Consider the following 25,513-nt stretch of genomic DNA (forward strand, 5'->3'; position numbering starts at 1 on the left):
TATTACTATTTATTTAGGTTTATTTTTTATTTAAATGTTAATATTTACATTTCTTACGTATGTTTAAATTTGAGCATCAATCCAGTTCAGTTGAGCGAACATTATTCTTGCCTATTTAATTAGCACAGACCAGAACTGTGAATGCTCCTGCCTTTCTGGCATGCAAACATGTCACGAAGTCATGTAGATATATTGAAAATATGATTCATTCCAGTTCGATGGTAGAAAGTTAATAACTGTTGAACACACACAAAGCAAATCTATGCAAATGTGGAGGCATGTTCACACACTCACGTGAATTTTGGGTAAATATATGTGCACACACAAGCAGCGGGGCATCTGCACCTACTCAGGTCCTTTTGATCGAGTGACAAAGCCATTATGCTAAAAGGTTGGCACCCTGGGACTTCCTCACAAACATGCACACACATCTTGTTTTCCTTCTCTGTTTCTTCATTTCCCTCCTGCGCTCTCTCTCTCTCTTTCTCAAACACACTCTGTTTCATTCCAAACGGGTTACATCACTCGCTCTCTCAACCTCATTATACACAAATGAGCTCTGTTTCACTCGCGCACACAATCTGCAGATGTTCAGCATCACTGCTACACTGTGTCCCAACAAAAATGCAAACAACTGAACAAGCTTCCGTTCACTCGTCTGCAGTCTCATATGGCAGCAGTAACAAGTATTCTGCCAGGTAGTAATAATATTTCCAGTTACTCTATGAAATATAACCTGATTTTTATAAGTCAATATCCAATGCACTGTGATAGATAGACAGACAAACAGACATAGATAGGTAGATAGATGTACGGATGGCTGGACGGATGGATGGACGGACGGATGGACAGATAGATAGATAGACAGACAGAAAGACAAATGATAGATAGATAGATAAATAGATAGATAGACGGATGGACGGACAGATGGACAGATAGATAGATAGACAAATTGACAGATGGATTGTTGTACGGATGGATGGACAGAGACAGTCAGAAAGAAAGACAAATGATAGATAGAAAGATAGATAGATAGATAGATAGATAGATAGATAGACGGATGGACGGACAGATGGACAGATAGATGGATAGACAAATTGACAGATGGATTGTTGTACGGATGGATGGACAGAGACAGTCAGACAGAAAGACAAATGATAGATAGAAAGATAGATAGATAGACAAATTGGCAGAAGGATTGTTGTAAGGATGGATGGACAGAGACAGTCAGACAGACAGAAAGACAAATGATAGATAGATAGATGGATAGATAGACAAATTGACAGATGGATTGTACGGATGGATGGACAGAGACAGTCAGACAGATAGATAGATAGATAGACAAATTGGCAGATGGATTGTTGTACGGATGGATGGACAGACAGACAGACAGATAGACAGAAAGACAAATTGACAGATTGTTGTAAGGATGGATGGACAGAGATAGACAGAGAGAAAGACGATAGATAGATAGATAGATAGATAGATAGATAGATAGATAGATAGATAGACAGATAGATAGATAGATGGATTAGATAGATGGATAGATGGATGGACAGAGACAGTCAGACAGACAGAAAGACAAATGATAGATAGATAGATAGATAGATAGATAGATAGATAGATAGATAGATAGATAGATAGATAGATAGACAAATTGACAGATGGATTGTTGTACGGATGGATGGACAGAGACAGTCAGACAGACAGAAAGACAAATGATAGATAGATAGATAGATAGATAGATAGATAGATAGATAGATAGATAGACAAATTGGCAGATGGATTATTGTACATGGATGGACAGAGACAGTTGATAGATAGATAGATAGATAGATAGATAGATAGATAGACAAATTGACAGATGGATTGTTGTACGGATGGATGGACAGACAGACAGACAGATAGACAGAAAGACAAATTGACAGATTGTTGTAAGGATGGATGGACAGAGATAGACAGAGAGAAAGACGATAGATAGATAGATAGATAGATAGATAGATAGATAGATAGATAGATAGATAGATAGATAGATAGACAGATAGATAGACAGATAGACAAATTGGCAGATGGATTATTGTACGGATGGATGGACAGAGACAGTCAGACAGACAGAAAGACAAATGATAGATAGATAGATAGATAGATAGACAAATTGACAGATGGATTGTTGTACTGATGAACAGACAGACAGATAAGATAGATAAATAGATAGATAGATAGATAGATAGATAGATAGATAGATAGATACAGCGTTATGAATTTTGTTTAATGTATTGTGTGTTGGTGTGCAGATTAAAATAGCTCCGTTACAAACACAGAGCTCTAAAACACAGGTTTGCTTTGCTCCTCATGTAGGTATTAGAGTGCACTTAGAGGTCTGCTGTGTTTCTGTGCCTCCATCACCGCAAATACTCCTCCATTAGAGTGTGTGTGTGTAAGTGTGCGTGTTAGAGAGATTCACACAGCCTTATCACAGGACAGGAAGAAAAGGATGAAAAAACAGTAAAAAGATGATAATGGCCAGAGTATGAAGGTGGATGGTGACTGGGCACCGCAAGGAGCGCCTTGAAAGGAACGTGTGTGTGTGTGTGTATGTGTGCGAGTGAAAGTAATTAACTGTTCATGTGTTGCAGTGTGTGTGAAACACTTGTCTGCCTGTCTGTTGTTTTTCTTAGTGAGACTATAATTAAACGTGTGTGTGTTTGTGTGCTCTGTTGCAAGGAGATTGAGACTATTCAAGCTATTCAGCATGAAGAGCTCTCTTTCTTTCTCACATACACACACATGGAGAGTAAGCCCAGGCAAATGGCTGAATGAATAGAACTCAACACACACACACAAACTAGACATATATTTTCTAAAGAACATAAATGTAATTTGCCGTGTAAAACTCATTGCCTCGATTCTATGTGGTTGCTAAGGTGTTCTAAGTGGTTGTTAGGGTGTCCTATTTTATTTACTAGGGTGTTGCTGGGCATTTCTACAGTATGTGGTTACCAAAAGTGTTCTGTGTGGTTGCTAGAATATAATAAGATGCTTTAAGTATTTTGTTGGTTGCTAGGGGGTTGCTAAGGTATTCAAGTTGTTGTTTGCATGTTATGAATTATTTTAATTATTTGCTGGAGTTTTTGTGAATGGTTTTTAAGAATTGCCATGGTGTTCTGAGTGGTTTTTAGGGTGTTACTAGGGCACCACTGTGGTTTTTGGGTGGTTGCTGTGATGTTATGAGCAGTGTTGGGAAAGTTACTTTTAAAACTAATGCATTACAATTTTGCGTTTCTCCCTGAAAAAGCAACTAATTACGTTACTTAGTTACTTTTTATGGAAAGTAATGTGTTGCGTTACTTTTTAAATCTGGGCAGGGTTTGCTTCTTTGTTTTTAATATAAAACAATTTTAATGTAAAAGCCCTTTTACACCAAAAGTCCAAAATGAATTCACCTCAGGCTGAAAGAAAAGTACATTTATGCAGGAGATCACTCTTCAGCTATAAAAAATGAAGCACAAAGGTTAGTTTATCTAGAGTAATTTTTGCTTATTAGTATGGTTGAATTGCATCATCAAAGGTCAGCAGGAAAGACACTGGTTAATAGGGTGTTGTAGACACTTAATAGGGTGTTGCTAATCGGTCAATCATTCTGACGATTGATCGAGTAATCAGATTATTATAATTAATTTTTTTGTAGTAATAAAAATTGATATAAACGAACAAAGTTCATCGAAGTTGTCCTAAGACAAGAACAGATATGGTTTTGGTTTTAGGACAACTTTGATGAAAGGTTTTGATCCATGTCAAATGTTCACTACTGTATAATAGCAATGAGGCAATAATAAATAGTTTTTAATAAATAGTTCAAAGTATCAAAAGCAAGTAATCATTTTATTGAACAGAACTTTAATTATGAACAAAAGAGCTAATGTACATTACGCATTATATGACTGCAGATGGCGCCAACGGCTTGACGATTGTTTTTACACTACAACGTGATCTAATCCTTGTTTAATATTGACCAAACAATATTTTAATCCAAATGTCCACTTAATTTTTAATATTTCTTTACGATAGAAATGTTACGGCCACTGTAATTTATTGAATATGTGGACATCAAAACGTGTAAACTCAGAATGATGGTTTAAGCTTTTATATTGAAATCACGATTAACGGCATTTTGAGAAGAATATTGGCGTATGGACCTTTCTCACATTTTTCTGGGTTTCTCATAGCGGAAGTCGTCATAGTTGGGTAAAATCCGAGAGCAGTGAATGGGAGAGTACCACAAATATATTTTTTGCATTCACATTTGCTCAGATAGCAAAAGAAAAATTACACGATAGTGTTTTCACAACTTTTAATCACAGGAAAAAAATTGAAAGAGACAAAAAAAAAGTCAGAAGAGAGAACAATGTCATTAGAAAGACCCTCGCATAGCGTTAACAATTTTTTTGTAACTTAATAAAAAGGTGCTATAATACTGTAACGCCACGCCAGCAGAGGGAGCCCTCACCCGTTGACTGCCTGTTGCTGCTCCCTCTGCTGCTTCACTGGTAACTTCCTGTTTGGTGGCCATTTAAGGAGGCCTAAACCAAACAGGCCCCGCGAAGTATTGTTTTGCTGTGTGGACTCTACTAAGCGTTTTCTCTTGTTTCTTTGCCTTGTTTTTGCCATAGTTTTGTCTTGATCCATTGCCATAGTTTAGCCTAGTTTTCATAGCCTTTTGCTTATTTGGACTGCTCTTCGGTATTTGGACTCATTGCCTGTTTTATTGGATTACGCTTTTGTCTTGCCTACGTTTCACTGATTGTTTGGTTATCGACCCTGCCTGTCTTGACTACGCTGTGTCATAATAAAGCTCGCATCTGGATCTTATACGCTGCCCACGAGTCCCGTTACAAATACAAAGTATAGTGTTATAAACGCACATACATATTTTTAAAAATCAAAATATAAAAAAGTTTAAAGGATTTATGATGATGATGACCGTTAAAACGCGTCATCACAGGCTTGTAAAAAGGGTCCATTCTCCTGTGTTTGCGTAGGTTTATAAATAATTTACCTTACAAAACTGATGAAATGGCGCACGTTGCGTTTCCAGATGAACGTTATAATAAAGCCAGACTCACAACAATATGCAGAGATGGAGTTTGAGACGCTCCACACATGTAAATGATAACTGTTCTTGTGGAGCCACACGGTGAACGCCGTAACCTACACGCATATAAATAATTAAAGCGCATATATGTATTTAATTGAATCACATTGTGAATTCACAATGGCATAATGCTTTTTAAAAAAATGTAAATGGGTTTAATATATAATATATATAATATATAATGCACACTCTTTTCTGTGGAATGCGCCACTTCCGGTATTTCGTTGATTACTCGACACAGACAAAATGTAATCAAGGATTTATTTATTTATTTTTAATCGAGTACTCGAATTTAATCAAGAAATCATGATCATTTTTGTGTGGTTGCTTGGGTGTTAGGAATGTTTTTTTATCATTCATGTCTACAAAATTTCAATGAACCTATATTCTCCATCCGAGCTGTGCTAAATAGCCTTCATTTCATTAATATCCATCACGCTCTTTCTCTGTCTTGTGTATCTTTTGTTGCTTAGACATTATTGTCATGAATATAATCTAAAATGAAACCATTTGTGTACTTGGGAATTGAGAGCCCAGTGCAGTTGTACAGGTTTATCACTGTCACTGTTTTCTCTTCTAATGGAGCGTGTGTACGTGTGTGTTCTCTTGCAGGCGGAGATCGTGAAGCGACTCAGTGCTATCTGTGCTCAAATCATCCCTTTCCTCTCTCAGGAGGTACGCTGACAGTGATTGACAACTCATCAGGGTTCTGGGGTCTTCTCCCACAGGCGTACACACACTCACACACACATTTTTTCTCCCCCCTCCCCGTCAGACTAATTCACCCTCAGTTTGGCAGACAGCTTCTAGATTTTAACGACCCCGTCTTACATCTCTGACTAAACAAGGATTGCTGATATCCTGCGTTTTTTAACGAAGCTGCAAACTCCTGCCGCTTCAGTTACCGAAAGTCTTCTGTGATGACTTGATGAGCTCGGGTTGCAAATTCAGCTTGAGTCCAGCATCACTGTTTGCTTTATTAGCAGCTCTGCTGCTAGCATTACAAGCAGGCTCCAAAGTTACACTATTGGTTGAACCAGAAGTCCAACAATGACTCACTTTACCTTTCAAATGAGTTGAAAGATCCAATTCTAGTCATTCACATACAAACTGAAGAGTTCTTGGTTACAATAAATTCATTAAAGGGATAGTTCACTCCCCCAAAAAAATGCCAAACAGTTCATGATAGCCATTGACTTTCATATTATGGAAAAAAATACTATGGAATCATTGGCTACGTTCAGCTGTTTGGTTGACAGTAGCCATTGACTTTCATATTATGAAAAAAAAAAGCTATGGAATCAATGGGTACTGTCAGCTCTTTGGTCGACGATTGCCAAACAGTTGACAGTAGCCTATGGCTTTCATATTATGGAAAAAAATACTATAGAAGTCAATGGCTACGTTCAGCTGTTTGGTTGACAGTAGCCATTGACTTTCATATTATGAAAAAAAAAGCTATGGAATCAGTGGGTAACGTCAGCTCTTTGGTTGACGATAGCCAAACAGTTGACGGTAGCCACTGACTTCCATATGAAGGAAAAAGTTACTATGGAAGTCAATGGCTGCCATTATCTGTTTGGTTGACAGTAGCAAAACAGTTGATGGAAGCCACTGGCTTTCATATTTTGGAAAAAAATAATATGGAAGTCAATGGAAGTCAATCACTACCAATAGATGTTGACGATGGCCATTGGCTTTTTATATTATGGAAAACAAATATTCTGGAAGTCAATGGCTACTGTCAGGTGTTTGGTTGATGGTAGCCACTGACTTTCATATTATGGAAAAAATTACAATGGAAGTCAATGGCTAGCATTAGCTGTTTGTTTGATGGTAGCCAAACAGTTGACAGTAGCCACTGACTTTCATATTATGAAAAAAGTACAATTGAAGTCAATGGCTACCATCAGTTGTTTGGTTGACGGTAGTCAGTGACTTTCATATTATGAAAAATTTACTATAGAAGTCAATGGCTAACATCAGCTCTTTGGTTGACGATAGCCAAACAGTTGACGGTAGCCACTGACTTCCATATGAAGAAAAAAGTTACTATGGAAGTCAATGGCTGCCATTATCTGTTTGGTTGACAGTAGCCAAACAGTTGACTGTAGCCACTGGCTTTCATATTTTGAAAAAAAGAAAAGAAAAAAGGAAATTAATGGCTACCATCATCTGTTTCGTTGACTGTAGCCATTGGCTTTCATATTATGGAAGAAAATACTATGAAAGTCAATGGCTACAGTCAGCTCTTTGGTTGATGGTAGCGAAATAGTTGACAGTAGTCTTTATTTAATATTATAAAAAAAAATACTGTTGAAGTCAATGGCTACCTTCAATTGCTTGATTACCAGCATTCTTCAAAATATCTTCTTTTGTGTTTAACAGAAGAAAGAAACTCAAACAAGTGGACCAAGTGAATGATGCATAAATAATAACAGAATTTTCATTTTTGGGTGAACTAAAGTTCTTGTATAGTGACATGTTGCTAGTTTCTATCAAGACGCATGAAGGGTAGAAGGAGAACTTCATTATTAAACAGCTCTTGAGATTCGTCTGTTGCTTTTCTAGCTGTTGCGTTAGAATGGATGGCTAAGACTGGAATGGCTCGTTTTGTGTCCCAACTTATTCAAAGCTCCAGTTCCCTTGTCGAGGAGCCATAGATCCATTGTTACCTTCAAAGCTTTGGATCTGCAGTCCTCTGGAGTCTACAGTGGGCTGCATGAACGCACACTATGAATTAATGCAACTCACCTTTAGAGTTCAAAAGGAAAATGAAAAAGGATTAACATAATTTCTCAAAAAAAATTTGCAGGCACTTATATATTTAATATATATTACTTTATAATTTATATTAATATATATTTACATGATATGTTATTTTATCATTTAGTATAAATTATTAAAGTATGTTTTATGTTACTTTATCTTTTTTTACAGTAATTAGAATTGGGGAAAATGTGATTATTATTATTATGCATAATGTTGTTAAATAGTTAAATATTGTTCATTCAAATTATAATTAAGCAAAAATATAATCTTTATTTTTGACTGTCATTTGACGATTTTTCTTTCTGAGATTCACCCATTAATCAGCCACAGCTTTGTTATTCTGACTAAATAAAAGTACAACTTTTATTGTAGTTTATGTATGACTACTGTGAATAACACATTTGTTTACCTTTCATTATTTTCATTCAGTCTGCAAATATAAACTTTTATGTATACTGATAGAGCTCCCTTTCATTACATGAGGATAACTGTGGTCCAATAAAATGTCTGGAATGGATTCTCATTTTAAATGAGGAGGATTTATTTGGGCAGATGAGCAATAAAAGATCAGGCGGAACTGTATTGATTAGGAGGTCACCTTTAGCATTAGCTTGAGTTAGTATCTGCTGACGGGGAAGGACAGAGTGATATGTCTGTCAATACTGACTCTGTGTGTGTGTGTGACGGACAGAGAGATGGAACGAGAGAATGTGAGAGAGATGAAAGATAAATACAATTTTTGTAAGACGTGTTTAAGTCAAGTTTTATTTGAGTATAGTTGGTTTGTGTCTACAAGTGTATATTTTGCATCTCTGACTTACCATGTATCTTTGTGTGTATCAGCATCAACAGCAGGTTGTTCAGGCGGTGGAACGTGCCAAACAGGTCACCATGGCAGAGCTCAACGCCATCATAGGGGTGAGTGACCTCTGACCTCTCATACTGATAAATGGATGGATAGATAGATAGATAGATAGATAGATGGATGGGTACACAGACATGTAGACAGATTGATGATGGATAGATAGATTGACAGTTTGATGGATAGTTTGAAAGACATAATTAGATGGATGGATGGACAGATGGTAGTTTGATTGAATGATTGACACATAGATAGATAGATAAATAGATAGATAGACAGATAGATAGACAGACAGGCAGATAGACAGACAGGCAGATAGATAGTCGGACAGATGGACTGATAGACAGATAGTTGGATGGGCGGACGACAGTTGGACAGACAGACAGATAGACAGTCGGAAGGACGGATGGACTGACAGACAAAAAGGTAGACAGTTTGACATACAGACAGTTGTACAAACAGATAGATGGACAGACGGACGGACAGACAGTTTGACAGACAGACAGATAGTTGTACAAACAGATAGCTAGATAGACAGACAGACAGATAGTTGGACAGATGGACGGACAGACAGTGTGACAGACAGACAGATAGATAGTCGGATGGACGGACGGATGGACTGACAGACAGACAAAAAGATAGTTTGACAGACTGACAGAGTTGTATGAACGGATAGATAGATAGACAGACAGATAATTAGACGGACAGACAGACAGATAGATAGTCGGATGGATGGATGGACTGACAGACAGACTGACAGATAGTTGTATGAACGGATAGATAGATAGACAGACAGATCATTAGACGGACGGACAAACAGACAGTTTGACAGACAGACAGACAGACAGATAGTTGGACAGATGGAAGGACAGACAGATAGATAGTCGGATGGACGGACGGATGGACTGACAGACAGACAAAAAGATAGTTTGACAGACTGACAGAGTTGTATGAACGAATAGATAGATAGACAGACAGATAATTAGACGGACAGACAGACAGATAGATAGTCGGATGGATGGATGGACTGACAGACAGACTGACAGATAGTTGTATGAACGGATAGATAGATAGACAGACAGATCATTAGACGGACGGACAAACAGACAGTTTGACAGACAGACAGACAGACAGATAGTTGGACAGATGGAAGGACAGACAGATAGATAGTCGGATGGACGGACGGATGGACTGACAGACAGACAAAAAGATAGTTTGACAGACTGACAGATAGTTGTATGAACGGATAGATAGATAGATAATTAGACGGACAGACAGACAGATAGATAGTCGGATGGATGGATGGACTGACAGACAGACTGACAGATAGTTGTATGAACGGATAGATAGATAGACAGACAGATCATTAGACGGACGGACAAACAGACAGTTTGACAGACAGACAGACAGACAGATAGTTGGACAGATGGAAGGACAGACAGATAGATAGTCGGATGGACGGACGGATGGACTGACAGACAGACAAAAAGATAGTTTGACAGACTGACAGATAGTTGTATGAACGGATAGATAGATAGACAGACAGATCATTAGACGGACGGACAGACAGACAGTTTGACAGACAGACAGACAGACAGACAAAAAGATAAACAGTTTGACAGACTGACAAATAGTTGTATGAACGGATGGATAGATAGATAGATAGATAGATAGATAGATAGATAGATAGATAGATAGATAGATAAACAGATAGAGAGATAGACAGATAGATAGACAGACAGACAGGCAGACAGATAGTTGGACAGATGGACGGACAGACAGTGTGACAGACAGATAGATAGTCGGATGGACGGACAGACGGATGGACTGACAGACAGACAAAAAGATAGTTTGACAGACTGACAGATAGTTGTATGAACGGATAGATAGATAGACAGACAGATCATTAGACGGACAGACTGACAGATAGTTTGACAGACAGACAGATAGTCGGATGGATGGATGGACTGACAGACAGACAGACAGACAAAAAGATAGACAGTTTGACAGACTGACAGATAGTTGTACGAACGGATAGATAGACAGACAGACAGACAGACAGATCATTGGACGGACGGACAGACAGACAGTTTGACAGACAGATAGATAGTTGGATGGATGGACTGACAGACAGACAGACAAAAAGATAGACTGTTTGACAGACTGACAGATAGTTGTACGAACAGATAGATAGACAGACAGACAGACAGACAGACAGATAGATAGATAGATAGATAGATAGACAGACAGACAGACAGATAGATAGATAGATAGATAGATAGATAGATAGATAGATAGATAGATAGATAGAATAAGATATGAGATGGAGGGGGAGAAAAAAGGAAAGAGAGATCAGAAAGCCCATAAAGAGAGGTCTCTCCTCTCTGTGCTAAATTACAGCTTGTTTTGTTGCTGGCTGTTATAGAGCGACACAATCTCTCTTCAGTCCACTGTCTCTCTGAGCTCTGATCATATTACTGCACTTAAACCCCCGTGATACAGTGATACAGCCCACACAGGACAACAGCAGACAGACACTGACAGAGACTGACACCACTGCTGCTGCAGGCTGACTGAAGAGCATATGAAATGCTGTATTTCTATGATGTTACATTTAGTTACTTAGTTATGTTCTGTATAGTTACATTTTACAGTATGTTCTCATAATCCTGTCAAAACAGGAAATTAGGTTGGGACATATCTAACTGTCCATCCATCCATCCATTTCGACACATGCCTGTTGTCTTTATCTCTGTTTATTTGTCTGTCTGTCTCTCAGCAGCAGCAGCTCCAGCACCTGTCTCACCACACTCCAGGTATTCCTCTCACTCCTCACCCTTCAGGTCTGTCTCTGGGTGGCACGTCAGGGCTGCTGGCCCTCACCGGGGCTCTGGGGGTCTCCGCCCACCTGGCTAACAAGGACGAACGCAACCACCTAGACCCCGAGCACCTGCGAGGTAGGTGTCTATCTGACCTGTTTTACTATACCTGCATTTTTAATCTCACAAATGCATTGGACTTGATTATATTATTACATAATAATAATGATAATAAATTAAATATATCTTTACTCTTTAAAGAAGTAGTTCACTCAAAAAAAAAATTTGTTGGCAGTTTACTCACCCTCAAGCAATGCAAGATGTAAATGTTAATAAGTTCACTTTGTCACTACTTCGAGTGAATGGGTGCTGTCAGAATGACAGTCCAAACAGCTAATAAAAGCATCAAAGTAATTCACAAGTAATCCACCATGGATTTGTTTCTTACAAACATGCAGCTTTTCATTTCACAAGGCATTAACTGATAGACTGGAGTGGTGTGGATTACTTGTGGATTACTGTGATGTTTTTGTCAGCTGTTTGGACTCTCATTCTCACGGCACCCATTCACCGCAGAGGATCTATTGGTGTGCAAGTGAGCAAATTTTCGTTTTTTAGGTGAACTATTCTTAAAGGTTCAAAATGCATGCAACTGGTAAAGTTTGTTAAAAGTTTATTGTGCACTTACCTCGTAAATATGATTTGTCCAGCATCAAAGGACGCATGATAAGGGAGTGATGATGCAAAAGTTGGCCTAAAAAAACTCATAGCGAGAACAAGGGTGTGTTGAGTCGGTCCGGAAGATTGGATAGACTTCTAAGAAGCCTTGAAACTCTGATAGACTGAAGGCCAGAGGGGCAACTTGCTTAGGGAGCTCAATACAATGGATGTATTTTTATTGCACCCTGACTGGATTTTTCAGCATGACCTTGGCTTGCTATGGAATTGTTGTTATTATTATCTAGACTGACGTCAATCCCCAACCCCTCCCTTCTCTTTTTGTCTCTCTCTCTCCTCCGCTCCCAGAGGGTGCGCCCAGCAGGGTGAGTATCAAACTTGTGTGTTTGTATGTGTATATGTGTGCCTCCACCCCACTGACTTTGATAAACGACTCCAAAAACAGAGTCCTTTAAGAGAAGTACGGATTATGAAATCTGACCGACCTTTCAGGACTCTCTAAACCGCACTGTTCCTGCCCTCTGCCATTAGCACTGAGGAAAAGTGTTCATTCTGTTCTTTTAGTATAACAAACCGTAATTCTCTGTCGTTTGGTTGCATCATAGTTAGTCGTAAACAAACGGTCCATGCAAAAAAGGAAACTTGCTAGCTTGTTCACCTACCGTCAGGTCATTTGAAACCTGCAAAAAGTCACACTATTTAGAAATATGGTGGAAATCATCCTAAAAATAAGCAATTGCATTTTGGGTACTGTCTGTTAAAAAGTTTTGATGTTCATTTAAATGGATATTTATGAAAATTGAAAATGGATAATTATGAAAGTTAAAAAATATATTAAAAAGGTAACTGACTTTTTTCCTTGCAATTCTGAAAAAAATCGCAAAATATTTCTCGCAATGCTGGCTCAGAGTTTGCAATTTTCAGTCTCACAATTTTGAGTTTATATCTCGCAATTCTGCATATATATATCTTGTAATTCTGGCTTTTTTAGTTTACATCTCACAATTCAGACTTTTTTTTTACATCTTGCATCTTGTGATTCTGAGATAATATCTCACAATTCTGACTTTTTTCTCAGAATTCTGAGTTTACATCTCACATTTCAGAGTTTTTTTCTCAGAATTCTAAGAATTTATATCTTGCAATTATGACTTTTTTAATTTACATCTCACAATTTAGAATTTTTCATCTTGCAAGTTGCAGTTCTGAGTTTGTCTCACAATTCTGACTTTTTTCTCAGAATTTCTGAGTTTACATCTCAATTCTAAGTTTATGTCACAATTCTGAGTTTACATCTCAATTCTGAGTATGTATTTTTCAATTCTGACTCTTTTCTCAGAATTCTGAGTTTATATCTCACACTTCAGACTTTTTTCCTCAGAATTCCAAGTTTTTGCCTTGCAATTCTGACTTTTTTCTCTCAGAATTCTGAGTTTACATCTTAATTCTGAGTTTATATTTCACAATTTGGACTTTTTCCTCAGAATTCTGAGAATATATTGCAATTTTGACTTTTTTAGTTTACATCTCAATTCTAAGTTTATATCCCGCAATTCTGACTTTTTTCTCAGAATTCCAAGTTTTTCCTTGAAATTCAGATTTTTTTCCCCTCAAAATTCCAAGTTTTTGCCTCGCAATTCTGATTTCTTTCCCTCAAAATTCCAAGTTTATGCCTCGCAATTCTGACTTTTTTCTCAGAATTCTGAGTTTACATCTCAATTCTAAGTTTATATCCCGCAATTCAGACTTTTTTTCTCAGAATTCCAAGTTTTTGCCTCGCAATTCTGATTTTTTCCCTCAAAATTCCAAGTTTATATCTCACAATTCTGACTTTTTTTCTCCCAGAATTCCAAGTTTACATCTCAATTCTGAGTTTATATTTCACAATTTGGACTTTTTTCTCAGAATTCTGAGTTTATATCTTGCAATTTTGACTTTTTTAGTTTACATCTTACAATTCAGACTTTATGAGTTTACCTCTTAATTCTGAGTTTATATCTCGCAATTCTGACTTTTTTCTCAGAATTCCAAGTTTATGCTTCGCAATTATGACTTTTTTCTCAGAATTCTGAGTTTACATCTCAATTCTAAGTTTATATCCCGCAATTCTGACTTTTTTCTCAGAATTCCAAGTTTTTGCCTCGCAATTCGTATTTTTTTTTTCCTCAAAATTCCAAGTTTATGCCTCACAATTCTGATATTTTTCTCAGAATTTTGAGTTTACATCTCACAATTCTGAGTTTATGTCTTGCCATTCAAACTTTTTTTCTCAGAATTCGGAATTTACATCTTAATTCTGAGTTTGTATCTCACAATTCTGACATTTATATTTTCTTCCACGGAATCAAAAAAAAAAAGATAATTGCGACTTTTTATCTCACAAATTTGATTTGAAATGTTAAAATTCTAGCAGAATTCTCACAGAATTGTGAGATACAAACTGTAAATTCCGAGAACAAAATCTGAGCTGTCAGATAAAAATTTGCAATTATATTTGAATTTTTGACAGAAACTGGCTTCCATAGGAGCGATTTAGAGAAGAAAGAGAACAGCTAAGTTCTCTGAGATGGTTTCTTGTTGCTGACTGTAGAGGAAGAAAATGAGGGAGTCAAGGAAAGGTCTGAGCGAGGGGGAGTGAAAAGAGAGAGAGAGATTTTGGAGAAAACAGGTTTGTTTGAGAGAACTGGGCTTCTTTGTGCACTTTTTTCTCATCTCAGTCCAATGCACTTCCTGTTTGGCTCATAAAACTGCACCGCTGCAGAAAACGAAGTGTTTGAAGTCACTGATTTGAGACCGGTTTTGCTGTACTCCTCATAATGATAAAAGTTCAGAAATGGACAATTGACACTGGATGGTGACCAAGTGTTTTGGACCAATTCAGTAATTCAGTATGATTTTTATTGCAAAATAGTGCAGGATTCAGCTTTAAAAGGATAAATCACCCAAGAATAATAAAAAATTGCCATAATTTACTTACCCTCGTGTAGCTTTTCCATACAATGACCTTTCTTAGTAAACAAATACCAGAATTTATGTTTAAAATCCCTTTAGCGCAATTCAAATATGCCGCAGGTTTGACATCATGACGTTTGGATAAGAGACACTCGAGAAGCAATGACATTTGATGTTATTGACTTCCAACACAAAGCGATCATACAGCCTCAGAACAATGAACTATTCAGTGAACTTTGCACAACCTTAGCATTTTGTTGGAAATGAGACTGTGTGTGTGTTTATGCTGTGTTTTCTGTCTCTATAGAGTAAATCAGTGTCGTCAACTGACAGTCAGGCAGCGGAGGATCGTCAGGGGCCGTCAGGGGTTTATCCCTCACAGGCCAGCAACGATGCCAAACGGAGACGGTGTGACGAAAAAGACATCCTCCAGTCTCACTACGTAGGTTACGTCACATGACGATGACATCATACTTGTCACCCAGTTAATTAAATGAAATCATTTTATCCCATTGAAATTTGATTTGATTTCATTTAGATTTTATAGATTTTTTTTTTTTGTCACAGTACCATGCATCTTTATGTGATGTGTGATAATTATAAACACAACATTTGCATATATATATATATATATATATATATATATATATATAATTATAGTTCTAAAACAAAAAATGATACATATTTTAATAGTACATTTCTATAATAATAATAATACAGTTCTATTAAATTATTTTATAAACAAATATGATTAATTGTAAATATATAATTAAAAAAATAATTGTATATTGAATAATATTGATATTTATAATTATAAATATAATTAATAAATGTAGATTCAATATTCTGATTTATAATTCTAATGTAATAAAGAAATAAAAATAAATATTATTTTAATTCTATTAGAAATAAATATAATTAATTATACATTCTATTATAAATATATTATTATTTGAATATTATTTGAATATATATATTTTTTTATTTTGTGAATTTATTCCTTATATATTTTATATCTATTATAGACATTTCATTTTATTGCAGCTTTTATTGTGTTTATTAAAAATAATTTCATTATTAATAGTCTTATTATGATTTATTATGTTAAGAAATGTTCAGAATTCAATACAAATCTAATATGGTATATTTCCACATTTTCACAAAAATTTATATAAAGATAATTGTATATAAATTTATAATTTTATATTTATTTATTTATAATAAATTTATAAAAAAAATAGTATTGATTTGTATAATTCTATAATAGAAAAATAATTATAATATAAAAAATACATATTTTAATAGTAAATTTCTATTTTAAATATATTATTATTTTTAATATGTTAATAAATTAATGTTTATTACTATTTTAATACTATTTTCTTGGTTAATATTAATTATTTTAATATTATTAATAGTAAAATTCTATTATAAAAATATAATTAATTATAATATATGTAATTATAAGTATATATAATTTCAAAAATATTTGTATATTGAGTAATATTGGTATTTATAATTATACATATAATGAATAAATATATATTAAACAATATTGATATTTATATTAATAATCTAATGTTATTTAACAAATGTATGTTAAATAACATTCATATTTATATTTATACTATGTAAAATAAAAATAAAATAAAAAATAAAACATAAATATTATTTTAATAGAAAAATTCAGTTTTAATAATATTTATACATTTATAAATATATATTATATAATTCTAAATACACTTTAATGTGTAATGTTTATATTATATTATATTATGTATATAAATATATATTAATAAAAACTTATGTCTAATGTAAAGGTATACTCTTTTTTTATGCTGTATTTGTTTATTAAAGTTGATAAAGCTCAACAGTGCGTCAGGTATAACATTTTCTCAATGTCGGATGTGACCATCCATGCGGGTATAATTAGGGGGATGATGTCACTATAGGGTGATGGCAATAGGAACATCAGGCCATGATCACATCAAAGCCCTGTTGCCATAGCAACTAAGTGCGTTGTCACCCCCTGATTCCCAGAGATGGGCGAAAGAGGAGAGTGAGATGAGTGTGAGCCGTGTGAGAGCGATGGACAAGGTGGTGTTGGTGGGGGGGAAGAGTCTCCCCTACTGTGATTGGTGAAATTAGACACTTGGGAGGGGGAGCGGGGGGAGCGGGGGGAGCAGAAAGAGGACACTGCAATATTGTACATGTATCTACCTGATAAATATCCCATAGGGGAATATATTTTTGTGCCTGTGTGTGTGTGTCGTCTAACACAGTCCTTCTCCTGTCTGTTGTCTTTTAGGACAGTGATGGAGACAAGAGCGAGGACAATCTTGTAGTAGATGTCTCAAATGAGGTCAGTTCACATCCACTCCTAAATTAACATTGGTGAAAGTCTGTACTTTGTGCTGTCAATCTTCATCATTTGAAAATTGTAATTAATTTAATTACAATTTTATTTTGAATTCATCAAATGATATGCTGATTAATTACTACAATTGTCATATCAATAAGTGCTTGTAAAAGCCTCCAAATAAAGATAAAGACATTATTGCTGTAGACAAGAGTGAATAGACTTTACAGTAAGTGGGTTTAATAGATCTAAAAATTATGATTCATATTGTCTTCTGATGATGGTATTTCAGCTGAATTGTTCAGATGGTAGGAAAATATATAATTAATGAAATGAATGTGTTAAATTGACAGCCTGTTTTTAATCAGGGATGAGTGAAAATATATTTTTTTTTAATGTACATTTTATTTTATTTATTTCAAATGAAGTGTTTTTGTTGTTATTAATTCTATTGATTTCCAGAAAAAAAAACAATTTTTGTGTTTGTTTTTTTGGGGTGGGGGGGTTTTTTTTTTTAAATTATTCTATTAATGCTGTTTTTTGTTTTGTGTTTTTGGTCAGTGTACTTTCTTGTTTTTTAGTTTTTTTTTTTTTTTTTTTTTTTTTTTTTTTTTATTTTCTTGTTTTATTTTGCTAATGCTGTGTTTTTTTATTTGTTTGTTAGTTTAGTTTCTTATTTTTTGTTTTGTGTCTTTTTTTTTGTCTATTTACATTCTTTTTTGTTTGTTTGGTTTGTTTTGATACAGTTTTTTTTTTTGTCAAATTACGTTCTTGTTTTGTTTTGATAATGCTGTGTTTAGTTTTTTTGTTACTTTAGTTTCTTATTTTGTGTTTTGTTTGGTTTTTGATTAATTTATGTTTGTTTTATTTTGTTTCATTTGTTTTGTTTTGTCAATTTACATTCTTGTTTTGTATTTTGTTTCATCTAATGCTGTTTTTTTGTTTTGTTTTGTTTGGTTAGATGTTTTGTAAGTGTACTTTCCTGTTTTTTGTTTTGTTTTTGTCAAATTATTTGTTTTTGTTTGGTTTGAGTTTTGTCAATTTACATTCATGTTTTTTTTGAATGCTGTGTTTTGTTTTGTTTTGTTTTGTTTTGTTTTGTTTGTTGTTTTTTTGTCAATGTACATTCTTGTTTTGTGTTTTGTTTTGTATTATTCTGCTAATGCTGTGCTTTTTGTTTGGTTTGTTTTTTTGGTCAGTTTACTTGCTTGTTTTTTGGTTTGGTTTGGTTTTTTGACAGTTTATGTTCTTGTTTTGTTCTGTGTTTTGTTTTTTATTATTCTGCTAATGCTGTGTTTTGTTTTGTTTGTTTTTGTTTTTTTTCGATTTACTTTCTTTATACATGTTGATGGTCTTTTTGTGCGTAATTCATCGGTTCATTCATTCAGCTTATTGTTGCAAAAATAAATTGTCTTTATAAGCATTAATCAAAATGCAATAACTTTCTTTGCCTGTAAATATCAACCCAAGGCAATATCAACAAGCCAACTGGAGATCAAAATTTATTAAAGACTTTGGGTCAGAACACACATCAAACACCCACAACACAAACACGTAGCAGTGTGATAGCAAGTCTTGACTTTAATCTTAATGGCATATTTGTATTTGATTGGAGACCAGCACCAACAAATGCATTTCATCCTGAAAAAACAAAAACTCCCATTCATCACTGTTATTTCTGTGTAATTATCATCCATTTCAAGGTAAAATGTTACAGCTCTGTTTCTCAATTACTGGACAAATATTGAACATCACTCATATTTAATAAATTGCATTCATTCAGTAATTGCTGATAATATCACAGGCGAATCAGGATTGTTTTCTGCTGCAGAGCGTCTGGAGTCAGCGAGAACTGCGCTATGCTTTTATAATCACTAAGTGACCCCGCTGCATAATTAACACATTTAAATCATAAAAATGATCTGAATTCCTGCAATACCCCACACCAAAGATTAACTAGTGCTTTGTCATTTACAATTGAGCAAACACGAATGGCATAATGAAAAACATGAGTGAATGGATCAGACCTTGTTCTGTTGAACTCCAGGTTAACAAAGATGACTGTTATTTCAAACAAACCCTATTAACTCATGCCACAGCATCTAAAACATAAAAAGAAAAGTTCACATATTCAAAGCAATTGATTCTCCTTGATTTTTTCACTTTGTGTTTGCAGGAGCCTTCCTCTCCCGTAGGCAGTGCCCCTCTTTCTCCACATGGGAATGGTTTGGATCGAGCCCCAACCCTGAGAAAAGAGCTCCCAGGATCCCCCAGTCCCCCTCCGGCCTCCCCTCCACACAGCCCACCCCCTGGCAAAAACAAGGACACGGCACAAGTACGACCACTTTTCTCAGACAATTAAACATATGCCAGAATTGACGTCTCTTCCCACATTACATCTCATTCGTTATGGACACGTGTTTGACAGCCAGGAAGTGTCCAAATACTTTTTGTCTTTGATATGAAATATATGTGGCACTTCTCATGAACAACATGCAGTGTTTAGAAGTTTATAAATGGCAAAATTAAAATGTAAAAAAAAATATATATATAAAGTAGACTTGCAGATTTAGCCAAAAGTCAGGTCTAATTTGGGACACAGTGTTGGTTTGTAGTTATATTTATTATATATATTATATTAATACCTATATGTTATATATATTTATTAATACCTATTTTTATATAATACACTGAATATAAATTTAACAATAATCAAAATTCTGATATTTTTGTAATTATATTATATTAAATAAATTAAGAATGCTGGTTTGCAGTTATTGTCAAATGTATTTCATATAAATTAATTTTTCTAAATGTATTATTATTATTATTGTATCACTTCGTTTTTATCTTATTTATGAATGGTTTCACAGTTGCTTTGTAATTGCGTATCAAAATATCAAAATTAAAATAAAAAATAATACAATTTATTTTAAAGTAGATTTGCAGATTTAGACACAATGTTGGTTTGTAGTTGCATTTTTTATTAATACCTATTTTTTAATATATAACACTAATGACAATTCTGATATTTTTGTATTTAATTCAATTTACATGTGCAGATCAAAATGCTGATTTGTAGTTATTTTTAAACTTAACTTATACAAATTATTTATTATTTATTATTATTAATATTATTATTATCACTTAGTTGTTTTATCATTTATGAATGGTTTCACAGTTGGTTTGTAATGGTGTTACTAAAAATTATTTAAATGCTGATTTGTGTGTTTTTTTTATTTTATAAATATCAAAATTAAAATGAAAAAACAGTAAAATTATTAAGCAGATCTGCAGATTTAGGCTGAAGTAATGTCTAGTTTGGGATACAATGTTGGTTTGTAGTGACTGAGAAACTTATTTTTTAAACAATTAAATTAACTTGATAGATTAAATGAAAAATAATAATAAATAAATAAATAAATGTTTTTATAATTCTTAAATTATTTTCACATTTTTTATTAATACCTATTTTTAATATAATACATTGAATATTGATTAAACAAACAATCAAAATGTGTTATATTTATATTAAATGACTAAATTATATTAAAATTAAAATAAAGTTATATGTGCTAGCCAGATTAGATCAGATATTATTATTATTAATTTTTCATTATTTACGAATGCCTATTTTTATTATAAAGTTTTATAAATTTATAATAAAATTAATTTTATATAAATTATGTCATGTAAATATTTAATATTTAATGTCTTTTAACAATAATAATATTTTTTTTTGGTTATTGTATTATTTATTATAATTCTTAAATATTTTTACTATAATACTAAATAGAAAAAAGTTTAATAAATTGTAAAAATTCTGAAATTGCTGTAGAATTATTTTTTAAATGCATTTCACTGATGTCTGAAAAGGGATTTTTTTTTTTGTGGACACTGTGCAAATTTACTGGGGATCCATATTAGTGTTACTACATGTTCATCATTATAGCATCTGTCTCTTTGTTCTGTTGGCAGACAGAAAAATCTCAGTCGCCTTCCTCTAAATCAGGCAACTCCTCTCCCTCTCACCATGACCCACTCACCCCTGGTCCACCTGGCCCACCGGGTCCCAGCACGTCCTGTTTACGCCTGGTCAACAAACCTGCCTCCTCGGCAGACCCTCTGGGTAAGATGTCATCTGTTTGCGTTTACAACAAACACATGCTGCAATTCTATGAAAATAATTGTTTAATTATGTGTATCCTGTAGCTCTGCGCAGTCCCTTGACCATGACGCCCGGTTCCTACCCGGCTCACTTTGGAGTGGTGTCCCACGCAGGGCTTAATGGAGAGCTTGCCAGCCCGGGCGGGTTCGGAGGCTCGCTCACCCTCTCGCCTCAAATCAGTGCTGCAGCCAGTGCCTACACACGCAGCCCTATGGTGACTGTGTATCTGAATCTCTAACAATTGACAGAAGTGTGCGCAAAACCATTTTGACGCTTGAATACTCTCCTCCACAGGTAGCGTACGAATCTCGTTCACATCTTAGGCCCTCAGGGCTGTCCTCCTCTCTGCCTGGCTCCACCGGTGGCAAGCCGTGAGTTTTTCCTCTTTCTTTTACCTCCCTTGGTTTTGGATGGAGTTGCACAGCGATGGCCAGCGTATCGACTGTTAGTCCAAAATAGTGCTTTTGTTTGGCGCTTGTAATACAATCCTCTCTCAAGTCCCCCGCTGACAGCTAAGGCGAGAAAAACACTTGAATTCAGGCAAACAGCCTTAAGATGGCAAATTATTACTGCACCCACTGACACGTACACAAACAAGCAAACTTTTCATAATTATGTTGTCAAACTGCTCAAGTACTTAAGGTTTGAATCAGCTCCTATTCTTGCTTTAAACAAGTCCTTTTACCATTTAATTTTTGTCCCTCAAGTCCACTTATAATGTCAGCCATGGTTTATTGCACCAAAATCAGTCATAATTTAGTTTTCATGACCATTTTCCACCCTCTGACTGACCCTTAGAATTCAACATTAAATATTTGTGTCAATACAGTGAAAGTCAATGGGGTCCAAAGATTATTTTTATTGTACTTACAAACAAATTCAGTGTTCAAGATTTACCTTTTTGCATTCATTTTGACGTCCACCTTATTCCCGGCCCCAGGGCTTACTCGTTCCACGTAAGCGCAGATGGTCAAATGCAGCCGGTGCCCTTTCCTCCTGACGCCCTCCTCGGCCCTGGCATCCCACGTCACGCCCGTCAGATCCACACTCTCAGTCATGGAGAGGTGGTGTGTGCGGTGACCATCAGCACCTCCACACGTCACGTCTACACCGGCGGGAAAGGCTGCGTCAAAGTGTGGGACATCAGCCAACCGGGCAGCAAGAGCCCGATGGCTCAACTGGACTGTTTGGTGAGATCTGCGTCATGTTAAACTCTACTTGTAGTTGGTACTTGCCATCCTAGTACTCACTAAATCAAAATCTACCCTTTTGTCCAATCAGAATCGAGACAACTACATCCGCTCATGTAAGATCCTCCCAGATGGGCGGACCTTAATAGTCGGGGGCGAGGCCAGCACGCTATCTATCTGGGACTTGGCCACGCCCACTCCACGCATCAAGGCTGAATTGACGTCCTCGGCTCCGGCCTGCTACGCTCTAGCGATCAGTCCCGATAACAAGGTTTGCTTCTCCTGTTGCAGTGATGGAAACATCGTGGTCTGGGATCTGCACAACCAAACGCTCGTCAGGTAGCTACAGACTCCTGCTTTTGAGGATCAATGATTATTTTCATCTTGAAGTCATGTGATGTCTTTGTGTCGCCCTCTATAGGCAGTTCCAAGGTCACACGGATGGAGCCAGTTGTATTGATATTTCCAACGACGGGACCAAACTGTGGACGGGGGGTCTGGATAATACAGTACGCTGCTGGGACCTGAGAGAGGGCCGACAGCTGCAGCAGCATGACTTCACCTCACAGGTACTACAGCTCAGTGCGAATGTATTTTATGGAGGGAAACCCCAGGTATTAAGACTTGTATGGCTTAATATAACGTAAATTATGTCTCTTACTGAAATATGTAGTAAAAAACTCTGGGTTCCTTTTAAAAAAGAACCGAAAACATCCTTGGAAATAGGGTTGTCAAAAGGACAACTGACAGCTAGCAACTGACAGCTAGTAAAGTCAACTAACCAGACAATGTCTTAAAACATATTAGCAACACCCTAGTAATGCCCTGACAACCACCCAGATCATCCTAGAAACAACATAGCAACACCCTAGCAATGTCAGCAATGTTTATAATGTCAGCTAGTAATGTCCTAGAAACCAATCAGAACACCCTAGCAACCAGCTAGCAAAGTAAACTAACCAGACAATGTCCTAAAACATGCCCTGACAACCGCCCAGAACATCCTAGAAACCACATATCAACACCTTAGTAACCATTTTGCAATGTCAGCTAGTAATGTCCTGAAACCACCCAGAACCAACTAGCAATGTACTCGAAAACCTTAGCAACCGCATAACAACACCCTAGTAATGCCCTGACAACCAACCAGAAACCACATAACGACACCTTGGCAACCAGCTATCAATGTCAAATAGAACTGTCCTATCAAGCGCCCAAAACATCCTAGTAACCACACACCAAGATCCTAGCAATACCCTGGCAACAACCCAGAACATCTTTGAAACTACATAGCAACACCCTAGCAACCAGGTAACAAGTTCAGGTACTAAATGTCCTCAAAACACCCTAGCAAACACATTGCAGTAGCCTGGTAAACCACCCAGACCATAATGCCAGCAAACAATGTCATAGAAATCACCAAAAACATTCTAGAACCACATAGCAACACCCTAGCAATACCCTGGCAACCACCCAGAACATCCTAGAAACCACATAAGGACATCTTGGCATCCAGCTGTCAATGTCAAATAGAACTGTCCTATCAAGCGGCCAAAACATCCTAGTAACCACACACCAAGATCCTAGCAATACCCTGGCAACAACCCAGAACATCCTAGAAACTACATAGCAGCACCCTAGCAACCAGGTATCAAGTTCAGGTACTAAATGTCCTCAAAACACCCTAACAAACACATAGCAGTAGCCTGGTAAACCACCCAGACCATAATGCCAGCAAACAATGTCCTAGAAATCACCAAAAACATTCTAGAACCACATAGCAACACCCTAGCAATACCCTGGCAACAACCCAGAACATCCTAGAAACTACACAGCAGCACCCTAGCAACCAGGTATCAAGTTCAGGTACTAAATGTCCTCAAAACACCCTAACAAACACATAGCAGTAGCCTGGTAAACCACCCAGACCATAATGCCAGCAAACAATGTCCTAGAAATCACCAAAAACATTCTAGAACCACATAGCAACACCCTAGCAATACCCTGGCAACCACCCAGAACATCCTAGAAACCACATAAGGACATCTTGGCAACCAGCTGTCAATGTCAAATAGAACTGTCCTATCAAGCGGCCAAAACATCCTAGTAACCACACACCAAGATCCTAGCAATACCCTGGCAACAACCCAGAATGTCCGAGAAACTACATGGCAGCACCCTAGCAACCAGGTAGCAAGTTCAGGTACTAAATGTCCTCAAAACACCCTAACAAACACATAGCCGTAGCCTGGTAAACCACCCAGACCATAATGTCAGCAAGCAACGTCCTGGAAAACACCCAAAACATTCTAGAACCACATAGCAACAGCCTAGCAATACCCTGGCAACCACCCAGAACATCCTAAAAACCCTAGATCAACACATTAGCAACCAGCTAGCATTATCCAAGCTACCACCCAGAACACACTAGCAACTGTGGAGTCATCCATAACAAAATGGAAACTTTTATTAGCAGAGTAAATTTGGTCATTGTGCCTTTATATTCCAATTTTTCGAACTTTTATGGACTTAAGGTTCTTGGCGTCCACTTTTCTGTCTGC

General features: G+C 36.0%; 1 protein-coding gene across 4 annotated transcripts in view; it reads left to right on the forward strand.

Annotated features, from left to right (window-relative positions):
* tle2b (TLE family member 2, transcriptional corepressor b) overlaps nucleotides 1-25,513 on the forward strand; it is a 65,067-nt gene that overhangs the window by 35,497 nt on the left and 4,057 nt on the right. For 3 of the 4 annotated variants that reach the window (XM_051095329.1, XM_051095331.1, XM_051095332.1), the window contains 13 exons: nucleotides 5,765-5,827; nucleotides 8,768-8,842; nucleotides 11,566-11,743; nucleotides 12,632-12,648; nucleotides 15,543-15,677; nucleotides 17,544-17,597; nucleotides 19,771-19,929; nucleotides 21,573-21,723; nucleotides 21,807-21,976; nucleotides 22,057-22,133; nucleotides 22,703-22,952; nucleotides 23,044-23,291; nucleotides 23,374-23,521. In XM_051095329.1, coding sequence (XP_050951286.1) covers nucleotides 5,765-5,827; nucleotides 8,768-8,842; nucleotides 11,566-11,743; nucleotides 12,632-12,648; nucleotides 15,543-15,677; nucleotides 17,544-17,597; nucleotides 19,771-19,929; nucleotides 21,573-21,723; nucleotides 21,807-21,976; nucleotides 22,057-22,133; nucleotides 22,703-22,952; nucleotides 23,044-23,291; nucleotides 23,374-23,521 — 1,725 coding nt within the window. The remainder of the gene's footprint in view (nucleotides 1-5,764; nucleotides 5,828-8,767; nucleotides 8,843-11,565; nucleotides 11,744-12,631; nucleotides 12,649-15,542; nucleotides 15,678-17,543; nucleotides 17,598-19,770; nucleotides 19,930-21,572; nucleotides 21,724-21,806; nucleotides 21,977-22,056; nucleotides 22,134-22,702; nucleotides 22,953-23,043; nucleotides 23,292-23,373; nucleotides 23,522-25,513) is intronic. The other variant, XM_051095330.1, reaches the window with a different exon arrangement.

The sequence above is a fragment of the Labeo rohita genome, chromosome 22 (assembly GCF_022985175.1).
Source record: "Labeo rohita strain BAU-BD-2019 chromosome 22, IGBB_LRoh.1.0, whole genome shotgun sequence".
NCBI classification, from domain to species: Eukaryota; Metazoa; Chordata; class Actinopteri; order Cypriniformes; family Cyprinidae; genus Labeo; species Labeo rohita.